The 15,519-nt window shown below is 36.7% G+C and overlaps 1 protein-coding gene and 1 long non-coding RNA gene across 4 annotated transcripts in view; one reads left to right on the top strand and one right to left on the bottom strand.

Moving 5' to 3' along the window:
• Nucleotides 1–694: 694 nt before the first annotated feature.
• LOC132712587 (uncharacterized) lies at nt 695–15,042 on the bottom strand. Of its 3 annotated transcripts, XR_009623223.2 has the most exons (4): nt 14,824–15,042; nt 2,800–2,907; nt 2,085–2,220; nt 695–1,274 (listed from the first exon to the last, which is right to left on the bottom strand). It is a non-coding gene; the product is annotated as an uncharacterized LOC132712587 (long non-coding RNA). The 3 variants fall into 3 exon arrangements; XR_015728903.1 differs by having other exon boundaries at nt 2,085–2,907; XR_015728904.1 differs by lacking the exon at nt 14,824–15,042 and having other exon boundaries at nt 2,800–7,087.
• Nucleotides 11,852–15,519, top strand: part of SHISA8 (shisa family member 8) — a 27,632-nt gene continuing 23,964 nt past the window's right edge. The window contains exon 1 of the mRNA XM_034402754.3: nt 11,852–13,310. Coding sequence (XP_034258645.1) covers nt 12,775–13,310 — 536 coding nt within the window. The 5' untranslated portion in view covers nt 11,852–12,774. The remainder of the gene's footprint in view (nt 13,311–15,519) is intronic.

Genomic DNA, 15,519 nt, shown 5'->3' with positions numbered 1-15,519 from the left:
GTTAAAAATAGATTATACCAGACAAATCTTATTGCCTTCTTAGACTAAATTAGTGAATCAGACAAATACTGTGGACATAATTTACATAGACTTCAGTAATTAGACCATGATCTACTACTTGGTAAAATAGAAAAATGTGGGATAGATCCATCCACCACCAGATAGATACGCAATTAGCCGACCAACCATGCTCAACGTGTAGTTCTCAATGGAACTATATCTAAACAGAGGAAAACATTCAATGGGGTACCTAAGGTTCTGTCTTAGGCCCAGTACTAGTAAACATCTTCATAAATGATTTAGGTGAGGGGATAGAAGAGGAATTCATGAAATTTGCAGCACTTTAGAAGATAGACTCAAGATATAGAAGATATAGATATAGAAGAATCTTGACAGACTTGAAAATTGGGTGTCATATCCAACAAAATGCAATTCAGCTGGGAGAAAATTAAGGTCTTACACTTAGACAGGAAAACCAAAAGAACAGGTATAGAATACTAGCTCAACAGTAGTGACTGGGAGAGGGATCTTTTTGAGCCAGCAGTGTGCTGCAGCTGCCAAAAAAGTTAAGGCAGTTGTAGGCTGCATCAACAGAGGAATAGCACATGACTTATTAGTACTGGTTTGTACTACTTTGGTAAGACCACAATTGTAATACTGTGTCCAGTTCTGGTTATAAATAAATAACAATAAATAAATAAATAACTTTATTATCATTTTACGTGTATACACAGTATACCCATACGACGAAATTCACTTAACACCCAGGTCCAACAAACATAACAATTCCCAAACACACTCCCACCCACCACAATTCCCCACCCCTAAACCACCCAAACATCCACACAACAGACCAAGTAATACTGTCCAACAGCTCACTGATGGTGGCCCTTTAGTTCATTGTTGAGTGCAATTATAGCTCTGGAATAAAAACTATTCAGAAAATGTGTGGTCCGAGTTTTAATTGTTCTGTATCTTCTGCCAGAAGGGAACAGTGCAAAAAGATTGTAAGCAGGATGGGAAGAGTCTCTGAGAATATTATGCAACTTTCCCAAACAGCGAGATTCGAAGATGTCATCCAGGGCTGGTAGCTGGAGTCTGATGATATTCTGGGCAGTTTTAATGATTCTCTGTAGAGCTTTTTTGTCCGCTACAAAGCTGCTCCCATACCATGCAAGAATGCCGTATGTCAGGACACTCTCAATGGTGCTGCGATAGTAGGACAGAAGTGGATGCTGAGATAGATTTATCATGATACAAATAAGATGCTGAGACTAAGGGATAAAACAACATAAATCATTATTTGGAATAAGGGATAGTACGGGAATTGCTAAGTCATTTGGAAAATTTTTATTTATTTATTTATTTAATAAAAAATATTTAATATTCCCCCCAATCTCAGCAAATAACTGTGTCTACATACTCTAATACAATAAATTAACTACTAATAACTAGTGCCTCATGTGAAACTTCTCTGGGTTAAGTGACCAAATTAATTGGCAAAGCAGTGCTGGCTCTTCTGCCTTTTGTAATGGCCACTTTCGTTATATTTCTTTACACACCTCTAGCACAATTGCAGTTGTACTGAAACTAAGAAAGGGGGAGTAGAAGAGAGAATTTATGAATTAAAGCTCTCTATATCTTCCATCCTATAATTAAAACAATAAAAAAGCTCTCTTCTCTTCTTGTCTACTAAAATCTCTTCATGCAATGACAATGAACCTAGTTTTAAAACAATAATTTGCTCAATGTAGAAATGTACTTTCATTACAATTCCCCATGAGGTGAAGCTGTGGCTACTACGGTAAAGAAACAGAGCAATTCTTGCTGCTGGCACCCATCACTGCCTCCCATATACTGTTTGCAGACATGTATCACTTACATAACCTTATTTAGAGAGACAGAAGTACGCAAAGACATTTTCTATAAACTACACTTTAATTGCTCTCTAGTATAACTGTTGCCGGTCCCAAAATGGGAAATGGAAGTTATGAGAGTAATTTCCTACCTAATAGTAATTTCATTTAAACTATGTCCATATATGTCTTATTAAAAAGAATCTATTTTCACAAGAGCTAGCTTACATTTTCTATCAGTTTTAGGATAAAAGTGTGGAGGGAAAGTACAAGTGTTTCAGCTGCATGCAGAGAGTTTCTCCTTCCTGTGCTGCTCTGTGGGACTTACTTCCAGATGTCCATGCAGAGAATTGAGCTCAGTATCCTATGGACAGAAACAGATGTAAAAAATAAACATATAATTTACAGCCTGTTAATTATTGGTTTTGGTCAACTATTCAATCCATGTAGGCTGCCAACAGCCTTAATTTCTATTCCAAGAGGAGGAAAATACTTCAATATCATATACTGAAATGATGCCTTGGGGGTTTTCCACATTGCAGCCATTAGCTATTTATCTCCTATGAGTAAACCACCTAAAAAAACACACACCAACTGTCAGTCCTTTGAGGTAGTCCAGTCAGGTAACAAAAGCCATGAATACTAACACTATCTTTATGGTAAAGTTATAGTAACAGAATCTTGCAAGTTCTGAAAGCACTTTTCTCCTCCCCTGCCTTCATTTAACAGAGAACTAGGGAGAACTAGGTAATCCTTTCCAATATTACTTTCTCCACCTCATCCCTGTCCAGACCATGGTTAACAAGGCATCTGATGGTGGATTCCCTGCTTCTTTTCACCTGCCAACCATCCCAAAAAGCTAATTGGCAATTACTTTCTCTTCTCTGGGTAGGTCTTTTCAGGACTGGGGGAGGGGGAGGATTTTTACATTTCTTCCTCTCACTTGTGAGCTGGAAGGGGAAACTTGGCAGAACTCTTGTCAATTTCATCCAGGAAGAAGAAAAAGGAGGACAGGAGAAATGGGCAGCGTTTCCAACTTTCTGGGCTGAACCTGTTAAAAGAAAAAGAAATGCCAGCATTTTACTATCCCTCTGATATACTCATTAAAAACCAAAACCAAATAAAAAATGCTATCCAGCATTTCACCTGGCTTTCATGTCAGCAGCTAGCAACCCAGTACCAAATGGCCACTGGGGACTGAAAGTAGGGATGGGTGACATGCCTGCCATGGAGTGGAGGCATTTGTGCAAGAGGCAATGAAGTGCAGCAAATAGAGCAGACAGCCCTGCCTGTACCAAGGAGAAAATAAAGCACTCCTTCTGGTGCTCAGCAAGAAAACCAGGGTGGAGGTCACCTTCCGAACAGGTTAGGTGCAGACGGAGGATGATCTCATCTGTTCCTCTCTCTCAAAGTGGTAGGTGACCTATTTTTCACACTGGGGTAAGCAGGAAGAGCAGAATTGTCCTAAGTAAAAGATCTTGAAATGCTCCTGAAAAGAGAATTGCAAAGTAGGTTGATATGGAATGGTAACTATGCTGTTCTGTTTTGTTTAGCAGAAATATTTGATGCTTTCTCTAAGAAATAGAAATGTCACTATTAAAATTTTCTTATAAGAGAAATCAATTAGTATTTATCTATTGGTAGATAAAATTTATCATTGGTAGAATTGGTAAACGTTTGATCTTAACAGAACAAAAACCATTAGGCCTGACTCTAAAACTTGAGGAGGCAACTTGCCATAGTTACTGTACGTATGGAAAACATATCCAGAGATTTGGAAGACAAAGGACAAAGAAATGGTGTCCTATATCCAACTAGTCTTAGAAAGCTAGGTTGGAAAAGTAAAAAAGAGGAAGGAAAAAAAAGACTAAATTGAAAAGTCAGAGTGGATCCTGGCAAAAATCATGAGAATATCAGCTAGCTTTCTGCATTGCACCATCAACCCAACCTAACTGCTTTCCTAAGAAACAGGAGGAAAGGATGGTCTTTTCTACCATCTAAACTAACGGGGGAATGTTAGGTCAGCAGAAAGTAATGAAACAAGAGCTATTAATCCCCACGCTTCAGGGTATAAACTGATTACCAGCTGGAATCAGAAAGAAATGTGCCCCTGTAGTGTAGTATTGCACACCAAAGTGCAGGATGGGAGGCTTGTTCTTGTATTCAGCCATCAGGGACTGACAGTAGAAAGAAAGAAGCTAACAAAACTAATGGGTCATTGAACCACTAGTCAGCTGCTAAACCCATCTTTTACAGCCCCAATGGAGTTTAGCAAGGATGCAAGAAATGACATGAATAGAGCTGGCTTTGAGGATGGGAGTAGAGAGATTTGATCTCATTTCAAGACCATTTCCCTGCCTATTCATTAGCCATAATCCACCTGGTACATTATGTCTTCTTTTACTCCCTTGAGCTCTGGGTGAAGATCTGCTTTTCTTCTTTGCACTGGCTCACACTGAATTCTTTTGTTCCGCATTATTCAGTGTTTCTGAGCTAAGAGGGCTGTTAATATTCACAAAAGTGTTTTAGTACTTTCGACAGAAAAATTAGCACTTTGTTGATAGGTCTGTGGAAGAGGAGATTTTCCTTCTCTTGCAGGTAGGAAGCATTTTCAGATTGAGACAAAGTTGATTTAAAACATAACCATCAAATTATCATTTGGCTTACCATCTATTTACATGCTCACATAAGGTCTCTTATATTATTGCATGCACAATGGCACATACAGCAAATCTAATTGATGCTAAAATAATGAACTATGCATTGTCATGCCACTATGTAAATGCTACAATTATGTACTCGCATCTCACAATATCTGCGTGATGACACTATCAAATATATTTCATAATTTGTCCCCCTTCCCCTCCATAGATGCCCAAGTTACCACCCATCATGATAAGATAGCTGTATTCAATGGAAAGGCAATTAGAACTCAACAATTAAATTCAAAGCAAAGTATAGCATATTGGTATTATTGCTTAGAGGCTAACTCCCAGCCTTTAGCAAAAGAAACTAATCAAATTCAGGAGAGCTCAGTGCCTATACCTGGTTGAAACCTGTTATTAGATTAATTATTAATGTGCATAATTATTATTTAGCCATGCTATAGTGTGCTTGGCCGCTAAATCTTTGGTCAACTCAGGAAGTTTGTTGAAATCCTCAGTCTTTACAGGGCCTGTTATCCTCTCATCATTGTAATTGCCTATAGCTGTGTTTCTCATACTTGGCAAATTTAAAATGCATGGACTTCAACTACCAGAATTCCTCAGCCAGTGTGGCTAGTGGGGAATTCTGGGAATTGTAGCCCACACACCTTAAATTTGCAGAGTTTGAGAAACACTGCTCTATAGTACCCAAAGCCTAGAAAGATATGGGGAAACTTTTGTATTAAGCCTCTCCATTGCTGCCAAATAAGGAAATTCCAAGGTCCCCAACTTTTTGGATGTCATACATTTGGAATTCTGAAAACATATCATAGGTATTCCCACTAAATAGTGCCATGAAGGAAGCTAGAAGTGGCTACTTACTAAACATAATTTTGCTTTCCAGATGCCAAAGTCATTCTCCTCTTGCTAACTCCCCAAGATGCTCCACACCATTGCCATTCATTTTTGTCTTTTCTCCTGATAAAATGGCACACTTCCAGACAAAGCACTGAGCAGTCTGAGTTGCCATTTGTTTATTCTCTTTTGCATTTTTATTTTTTATTTTATTTGTCAAGAACATATTAGGTAATAAGTATAAACATAGCTTGGATACATAAAATAGATACAAATAGAGGAAACATTAGGACAGGGACAGTAGGCATGCTGGTGCTCTTATGCACGCCCCTTACAGACCTCTTAGGAATCGGATAAGGTCAACAGGTTAAAATTTTGGAGGTTTTGGGATGAAACCACAGAGTCAAGTAGTGCATTCCAGGCATTGACCACTCTGTTGTTGAAGTCATATTTTCTGCAATCAAGTTTGGAGCAGTTCACTTTAAATTTGTATCTATTGTGTGCTCGTGTATTGTTGTGGTTGAAGCTGAAGTAGTCATTGACAGGTAGGACATTGTAGCAGATAGTTTTATGAGCTATGCTTAGAATACTTCTGTGTTTCTTTCTTAGAAGTATTCTAAGAATACTTCTAAATAGCACTCTCAAAATAAAAATCAGGGTATCTAGACTGACAAGATCTGCTTGAAGAGCAAATAGTAGTCATGGCTAGAAGGGCCTTTGCACAGTTCAAGCTGAGATAGGCTTGAGTCATCCTTATTTAGTGAAGAAATTTAGATGCCTCATTTAACAAACAAATCACTTAAGAATAAATTTTCCAGGGTCTTTTGTGGTCATGATAAAGACTACATGTATTTCATAATAGGTTACTTTAAACTGAATATTTCAATAAATTTCCATTCATCTCATCAGTATGGCATTAAGTAATTGTTACAATTAAGAAGTTGTGGTGTCTTGAAGGATAGTGTTACTAAGGCTGATCAATAAGCTTATCAACAGCTGATAAAAATTCCTCTCTCCCCACTTGCTGAGAAGCAGGCTTTTTTGCCATTATGGTCCCCATGGGAGAAAAAGGAGAAATATGTTTTGCTGCTCATTATAATATTAGGTAAAGGGCCTCTTGGAATGACAAGGCCATGATTTGAACTACAATTCATATCTGATGAGTTTGTACTTCAGTCCTAAATCATAGCAATATCTTGTTATAATTGTCTAGGTTTATATGTGGGAAATGTGAAAAACATAGGGACATTTTATCATGCATCATAGACTTGCGAAAAAATACTGGAGACAAATATGTATGATGATGCACAGAATTTAAAATTTTAATATTCACTTGAAACCAAGACATGAAAATTACCAAGAGATGTTTTAGTTTCATTTTGTAGGAAGAACGAGAGATTACGTTTTTGACTGCCACTTCAAATCTAAATTAAGAATGGAAAATATAGATATAATTGCTTTGTAGGAAATCCCTGTCAGAATCTTAAGAAAAAAGAAAGTCTTTCCTCACAGATATCCTGAAAAGGAGAAAAATCGCTTTTTGCTGGGACAAACTTGAAGGAGTGATATTTACCTACCAAGAGCAAAGATTCAGACTGAATTCTATAGAAAAAGCCAAGTATTTCATGATTAAACATAAAATAATTTTGGAACCAACTGAAGAAATGGATACAGATAAGCAATTAGAGATAGATGAACCTCAAAAACCTGATATCAAAGAAGAGGCAGTTGAGATGGCTGCACATGGATTTGCCACATTATCTAAAAATGGAGAATAATATTATAATGTAGAATATTAATAGGGCAAATGCTCCATCTAAATGTAAAAAATACTTCATTATCTAAAGAAACTAAATGCTGATATAATCTGTCTTCAAAAAACACACATTAAGATACAAGATAAGAACTGTTTAATAAATAAGAGATTAGGGGAGAAATTTATATCAGCTGGTTTAACAAAGATTAATGGAGTCGTTTTATATATAAAAACCAAGTTAAACCCAAATTAATTCTATCAGATGAGTATGGTAGATATGTAGCTGTGGAAATTGATCTTAATGGAACAAAATCAGTACTAATTGGACTTTATGTGCCAAAGAATGATAAACTAAATATTTTGAATATCTTATGGATCAACTATTACCTTTTTCTTATGAAAATTAGCTTATTTTGTGAGACAGGAATGGAGTGATTTCTTCAGTTTTGGATATAACATCTACTAAAGGGATTAAACTTCTTCAGGGTAAATTACCAAAGACTTTTTTTTTGAGATGATGGACAATTTAGCGTTGACAAATTTGTGGAGGCAAAGAAATGGCTCTGCTAAAGAATTTTTTTTCTCAGAACAACATAAATCATTGTTGAGAATCTCTATGATATGGATCTCTAAAAGTGTTGCAAATAACATTTTACAATTTAATATTTTATCTAACTCTTTCTGTGATCATAACCCAGTTCTTTTGATACTTAAAAAAAGACCTTAAATTATAGATGGATATTAAATGAATCTATTTTTCAAAAAGAGATGATTGTAAAGGACTGTAAAAAGAAACCAAATGAATATTTTGATAATCACCTGGGTAAAGGGACAAATTTGATGACTATTTGTGATGCTACCAGGAGTAAAGCAGTTATGAGGGGCTATTTTACACAACATAGTCATCTAGTGAAGAAAAAAATCTCAGGAAAAGATGCAAAAGATATTGGATGAAATTAAACAGAAAGAAATTGAATTGAAGAAGACACCTACAGACTCGAAAATTTTACATCAAATTAAACTGTTACATCAACAATTATTTATGTTAACAGTTAAAGAAATAGAAATGAATTATGTGAAACAAAGACATTTTGAGTTCACAAATAAACCAGGAAGATGGCTGGCATATAAATTAAGAAAGGAAAGGGAAAAGGGAATGATCGATAAAATTTATGAATGTGACAATGTAATAACAGATAATGATCTTATTAAAAAGATCATTTCTATTCCAATCTCTACAAGAAGCAGGAACTTGACATGCTTCTTAGACGAATAGACGGAAATCTGGTAAGACAACGCTTACCTAAACTTTCACAAGCTCAGAAACAACTTATAAGTGATCCAGTAACTACCTTTGAAATATCAGGAGCTATTAAAAAAAATGAAACCAGATAAAACTCCAAGTCCAGATGATCTTCCAAGCCAATATTATAAATGCTTTGAGGATCAATTCCTTCAGCCACTAAAGGATATAATGAATGGAGTATTATAGGGAGCAAAGATACCTCAAACCTGAAAAGAAGCTAATATTACGTTATTACCAAAGAAGGGTCAAGGGTTTTATATCCTGAGGATATAAAACCTACAGACCAGTTTCATTATTAAATAATGATTACAAACTTTTTGCTGCAATTTTTGCAGAAAGATAGAAGAAGGTTTTACAGCGATATATTCATTAAGATCAATCTGGCTTTTTGCCAAAAAAAAACCAGTTAAGAGACTGTTAAGAGAAATGTAAAGACTGTTTTGAATATTATTGAATATTTCAATATCATAATGAGAAACAGGCAGCTTTAATATGTTTGGATGCAGAGAAGGCCTTTGACAACTTAGATTGGGTTTATATGTTAAAGAATTGAAAGATACGGACTTCAGAGAGCATTTTATTCAAGGGGTCAAAGCCCTTGAATACGCCCCTTATTTCCCTTGCTGTTTATATTGGTATTGGAAGTTTTGAACAGGGATATTAGACAAGATTAGAAAATAACATGTGTAAATATCAAAAAGGAAGTTTACAAATGGAGAGCATTTGCTGATGACTTAGTTATATTTTTGCAAGATCCAAAAACAAATATAGAATATTTGATGGAAGAAATTAAATGAGTTTGGAGCTTTAGCGGGCTGTAAAATAAACAAACAGAAAACAACAATACTTATTAAGAATATGACATCTCAGTTTATGAAATATTGACTAAAATGTTGGGTTTTTAAGGTGGAGTAAAAGGTGAAATACCTGGGGTTATATTGACAAATACAAATGTTAAACTGTTTCAAAATAATTTCACACTCTTTGAAATGATGTTAAAAAAGACTTATTAAGGTGGAATAAACTGAAACTATTGTTACTGGGTAGAATCTCTGTAATTAAGATGAATGTTTTACTAAAGATGCTTTTTTGTTTCACACCAATACTTGTAACCGATACTCTATTTAAACAATGGCAGATGAACATCTCTAAGTTTATACAGCAAGCGAAAAAAAAAGAATTAGATACAAACTATTGCAAAGTACTAAGGAAAGACGCGATCTGGTTTTACCAGATTTGAAATTATATTTTGAGGCTTGTTGTTTGGTCTGGCTAAAAGAGTGAGTGGGTTTCCAAAATAAGAGGTTATTCAAGCTAGAGGGCCATGAATTAAGATTTGGATGGCACGGCTATTTATGATATGACAAGGTTAAAGTAAATGTTGATTTTAATAATTACTCTGTTAAACATGCCAACCTAAGAGTTTGAAATAAAGATAAAATAAGGATCTCTGCAAAGATGCCTCTTTGGGTCCCTCCCCAGGAAGCTTTTTTTTAGAAAAGAAATGGTGGTGAGGCCAGACTGTTGGGATTTATGGTAAAATAATACCTTTCAATTATTGGCCCTATCCTCAAATCGAAAGAGGAGTTAGTATCAGAAGGACATGTTTGCCATTGTTTTATATATTTACAATTGAAAGAAAGATTTAAACTAGTCAAAAAGAGTTATGGATTTGATTTAGTGAAAAATAAATTGGATATCCTACTGTGTGGTAGTGATGAACACATTGCTAAGTTTTATAAATTGTTATTGAATTTGAATTTGGAAAACAAGTATGTAAAGCATTGTATGATTCAGTGGGCAAAGAACTTTGGATATAATGTAATGCTTGAACAACAGGAGAATATATAGACGAAAGGTCTTAAATTCACATTAAACTATAATTTAAAAGAAAAGTTTTATAAGATGATATATCGTTGGTATCTAACACTGGATAAATTGTCAAGAACGGATAAAGATATCTCAAATGATTAGTGGAAATGTAAATATAAAGAAGGAACTATTTATCATTCATGGTGGACATCAGGAGTGGCTTCTACTTACCTTTACTACCGATTCACAATGGGATCGCACGCACAATCCACAAATATCCACAACGGAGGAATGGGCTGTTAAGATAGTAGAACTTTCTGAAATGGCTACATTGGTCTGTTTGATTAGAAAAAGAAAATATTTTGCAAAAGACCAGAAATCTTTTCTAGGCTTGTTGAAAATAGAAAAAGTGAATTGATGAATTGGAGATTTACTGATTAAAAGGTGTTGTTTATGGGAAGAAGGGAACCATATTATGTAATTTGGGAGGGAGGAAATCTGCTGCAAAGAAGATTGGAAACTGCTTCTTTAAATATTTTTCTTTTTCTCTTTTTTCTTTTTCTTTAACTTTTACTGATTTTCAGTTTTTCTTTTATTTCTGCATACTTTTTATCTATTCTAATTTTCTTTTTATGTTTTTGTAGTTTTAAACCTATACAAAATTATTTTTCAATGAAAATGTATTTAAATTAATAAGTGGATAAATGTTTAATATATGCATTTTCCCTAGACTGAATTATCCTTCAATCAATTATGACTATTCTGACCATTATTCTGACCAACCTTCCATTCTAAAATTCTGTTTGAGCCTTGCTGGAATAAAGATCAAAATAGAAAATTTTACTCATTTTTTAAAATTTTACATTTGACTTGGGATTTCTCCCTGATATCCGGAAAACAATATTCTGCAGAGAGAAAATAATAAAGATCAGGTTACCGTTTTTTCATTGTTATCCAGGGATAGAAGTGTTCTCAAAATACATTGCAGGATTATTATCTGGCAAACTATGTGATTCTCCTGTAGCTTCAATGCCTGCTCTTATATTGCACCAAGTGCTGGGATAGTGACCAATATATAAATTCATATATTAATGTCAAGGAAGAAATTGGAAGAAACAATTTCCTTGATTGTGATGATATTGTACAGCACCTAGCTCTATTATTCCCTTTTTAGTTGGCTCAAAAGTTATACCATAGATCATATTTCTCAACTTTGACAATTTCAGGATGGATGGACTTCAACTCCTATGCAGACTGGGGAATTCTGTGAATTGAAGGCAAGCCATCTTAAAGTTGCCAAGGTTGAGAAACATTGCTGTAGATATTTCCTTATTTATATATACATACGTATGCATTCTTCTCACATTCTACTCACTGAGTACTCTTTAGTCCTAAAAAGAATCAAAAACTGATTTTTATTTTCATAACAATCTATAAATGGGGAACAAAAAGTTTTTAAAAATGTACTTTTACAATCCTGTTCTCAAACATGAAAGAGCAACAGTGATGCTGCCAGACAGATATTATAGTGTCAGAGAGTTTTTTTCTTAAGCATAGCTATTCCTGTTCTGCCCCTATAAAGGATTAATCTAGTGAATTGCTGGACAGTTTCTCCCCTACTAGTACACTGCCTGGAAGAGGCAGGCAGAGGAGAAACTGGCCAGCTGTTCACCAGCTCTTCACACTTGTGCACTAGCATCATTGGGCACTGTCACTGTTGAAATCCTCTTGGATCCAACCTGGCCTGATGGCAACAATATCTGGGTCTTAACCAAATTCTACATGGAGGATGAAAACCTGAAGATTCTGTTCTGATCTGCTTTGGAAATGATCAGGCACTTGTGGGTCTGACTTCAAAGAGAAGTAAGAACTGCTTTTATTCCTCCAATACTCTCTCTCCTTCTCTCCCCCTCCACCCCTCCTGTTTTCTTTCTTTCGTTCCCCTTTGATAATCCCTCCCTTCTCAGTAGTGCAAAGAATTTTTTCCCCTCCAGAAAGCACAGTGTCTCTGAGAAAGGGGACAGAAGGAAGAAGAAAGGGAAGGGCTGCTTTCGGGATTTGGTTCAAGTCAAGATGAGAATATAGTCCATGAAGGTTTTCAGTAAAGCTTTTCAAATGACATTAGAAGCCAAATATTTGCTGCTAAAAGAAGAGGACTGCATATCTACTATCTCTTGAGATTGCACAGGAAATTGTGAGATTGTCTTCTGATGATGCTATACATTATACTGATTTCTTCTACTCTCATTCCTTTTTTTCAACTTCCAACCATACTCCCACCCATCCCACTTTTTTCTTTTTTCTTGGACTAGAGGATTTATTTTGATTGTGCCATTTGCTCTGGAGAAAAAAGCAAGAGGTTAATCTCTCTCTTCTCCACTAGAAGTGACTTACAAAGAAATGTATTACCTTTCCATTTTTGACTGGATTTTTTTTCTAAAATCCTCTTTCTTGCATTGCTAAACAAAACAAGGTCTCCTCTATTGTGGAAGTTAGTCTTGGAAAGAGAAAGCCGTTTTACTAGTGAGCTGGAGTGGCATACAGATGGAACGGTGTATTTTTGGATTCTATTGCTTAGTTCTTATGGACCCAGGACAAGTTTGGACCGGAACGCTTAATCCTCAGAAACGTGAGTCAGAACTGCAGGTGGAGGTCAAAACCAATACCACTTCGGGTCCCATCTTGGAGGACACAATTGTAGCCCCCACAGAGTCCATCTCTGGGGGAGAGCGGTGCCTTGGTTATTATGATGTGATGGGCCAGTGGGATCCTCCATTTAACTGCAATTCAGGGATCTATAATTTTTGCTGTGGAACTTGTGGTTACCGCTTCTGCTGTCAATTCACAAGTGGAAAACTTGATCAAAGTGGTTGTTCAAATTATGAGACACCAGAATGGGTCAACACAGGCCAACCACCACCTCGAGTGGATGAGACTCCTCAGAATCCTACCAAGGACAAGACCAACATGATTGTATACATTATTTGTGGTGTGGTGGCCATCATGGTGCTGGTGGGTATCTTCACCAAACTGGGACTGGAGAAATCCCAGAGCCCTCAAGCTGAGATTACCATGTCCAGGTAAAGCATTATAATACATTTTCACCTGGTATTCCTTATGTTTATCTTATTTGGAATTTCCCCCCACAGCATTGGATATTCAAATATGCTCCTCCTGTACTTTAATTTAACTTTCTGGGTGTTAAATTTTACAAAGTGAATTAAAATCTATTATTTTTCTCCACTTTCACCCTGTCCTGAGTTACCTTTTTGTTTAGGTCCAAATTCTCAGAATATAGACTAACAGAAGGGCCTTGTAAAGAACAACAGGATCATACAAATAGATGGAATGAGTCAAAAATGATATTTAGCAAAACACATTATTTTAAAAGGGAGGGTGTATAGATAGAAAAAGTCCATATTTATATAAAATATATATATTGTGAAAAGTTTCACAGTAAAAGAGCTGAAGTATAGTGCTACCAGGACAGGTATACTCTTAATTGATGAGATTGGAATTAAAGTTAATGCTGTCATTAAGTAAATGAAGAGGGAATCTCAATGCTTTAACATGCACCATATTTCCCCACACAGTTTTAAATCAAACAAATGTAGAAAACTGAGCAAGGTTTGAACGGTCCAGTGCCTGTGTTTAAAGGGACAAGGTTGTTCTAAGGAAACATGCTTGCATACAGATGGTTGGTAGATTGCAAAACAGTTTCAAAACGTGGTACAAGCAATGCGTTCTAAGCTGAATTTATTTGAAGGAAGGGATGAGAAAGTTTGAAAGGCACTTTCCCAACTTCGTGGCCAGAAAGCCTTATAGGAAACTGAAGGGGATGCAATGAATGGAATTTATAATAATGGAAGCAAGAAGGGCAGGGGTTAAGAGATTGTACCTCTACCATTTAAGAAGGCAAACAACTTTACGGTCTTAAGATGCCAGCTATTTGGAGGTTGGGCGAGTTTTGCTCTGGTTCTGGCTCTACTCTACTCCCCATTATATTCTCTAACATTCCGGCTACTGCAAACTCTTTCTGCAACATACAAACGGGTGTGTTTGCGTGTAGCCGTCTTCCCACGCCCTCGCCTTTAAACCTTGTTTGGTGGTGCTATTGTTGATGATGCCCCCCCCCTCCCCGCCCCGCAGCACTTTAAGGGAAAGTTGCATCTTCCGACGCCGCGAGGGCTGACGAGTCACGAGCGCGGCCTGCCTAGCAACCTGCTCTGGCGTTTTTTTTTCCCCTCGCTGGTTGCGGGAGTCGAGTAGGTGGAATCGGGCGCGATGAACTACTAGAGCGCGGAAGAGAAGCGGGAGACGCCTCCCTCCCTGGCCGCATCGCAACCTTTTTCAATGCGGTTCTGGCGGCCGGATGGAGTCAGCGGCTTTTTCCTCTTCCTTCCCGGCCACCCCCGAGGCTTCCTGCCCCCACAAGCACCGCCTGCCTCTGCTGACCCCGCGGCTGCCCACGGAGCGGCTGGCAAGCGGAGGGGTGGGGAGCTCGGCAATCCTAGTAGCGCCGGGCCCCAGCATCCCGTGAAGGGCGACCCCCGCTGGCAATGGCTCTTTTCTGTGAGGGAGCACAGCGCTTACCCAGCCTTCTGGCTCTTTTCGCGGGAGGCCCCTTCGCTAGGCTAGGGTGTAACTTCTGCTCTGTGGTAGAAATTCAAGTTGGTGGGTAATGGCTCTGTAGCTGTTTCCGGAGAGATTACTTATGTATTGCCAATCAAAAGGCAATAGGCTTCCACCCACCCGCTCCTTCCTTCCTTTCTTTTCCATTCTCTTTCTTTCTCTTTCTTTTTTCCGTCTTTCTTTCTTTTCCATTCTCTTTCTTTTTCTTTCTTTTCCTCTTTCTTTCTTTCTTTCTTTTCCATTCTCTTTCTTTTTCTTTCTTTTCCTCTTTCTTTCTTTCTTTCTTTTCCTCTTTCTTTCTTTCTTTCTTTCTTTTCCATTCTCTTTCTTTTTCTTTCTTTTCCTCTTTCTTTCTTTCTTTCTCTTTTACATTCTCTTTCTTTCTCTTTCTTTTCCTCTTTCTTTCTTTCTTTCTTTTCCATTCTCTTTTTCTTTCTTTTCCTCTTTCTTTCTTTCTTTCTTTCTTTCTTTCTTTTCCATTCTCTTTCTTTTTCTTTCTTTTCCTCTTCCTTTCTTTCTTTCTCTTTTACATTCTCTTTCTTTCTCTTTCTTTTTTCCCTCTTTCTTTCTTTCTTTCTTTCTTTCTTTTTTTCTTTCTTTTCCATTCTCTTTATTTTTTTTTCTTTTCCTCTTTCTTTCTTTCTTTCTTTCTTTCTT

This window comes from Pantherophis guttatus, chromosome 7 (assembly GCF_059756535.1).
Source record: "Pantherophis guttatus breed Tessera chromosome 7, ASM5975653v1, whole genome shotgun sequence".
Lineage (NCBI taxonomy): Eukaryota > Metazoa > Chordata > Lepidosauria > Squamata > Colubridae > Pantherophis > Pantherophis guttatus.
Note: the sequence above shows the minus strand (reverse complement) of the source record. Positions and strands in the feature narration are given on the sequence as shown.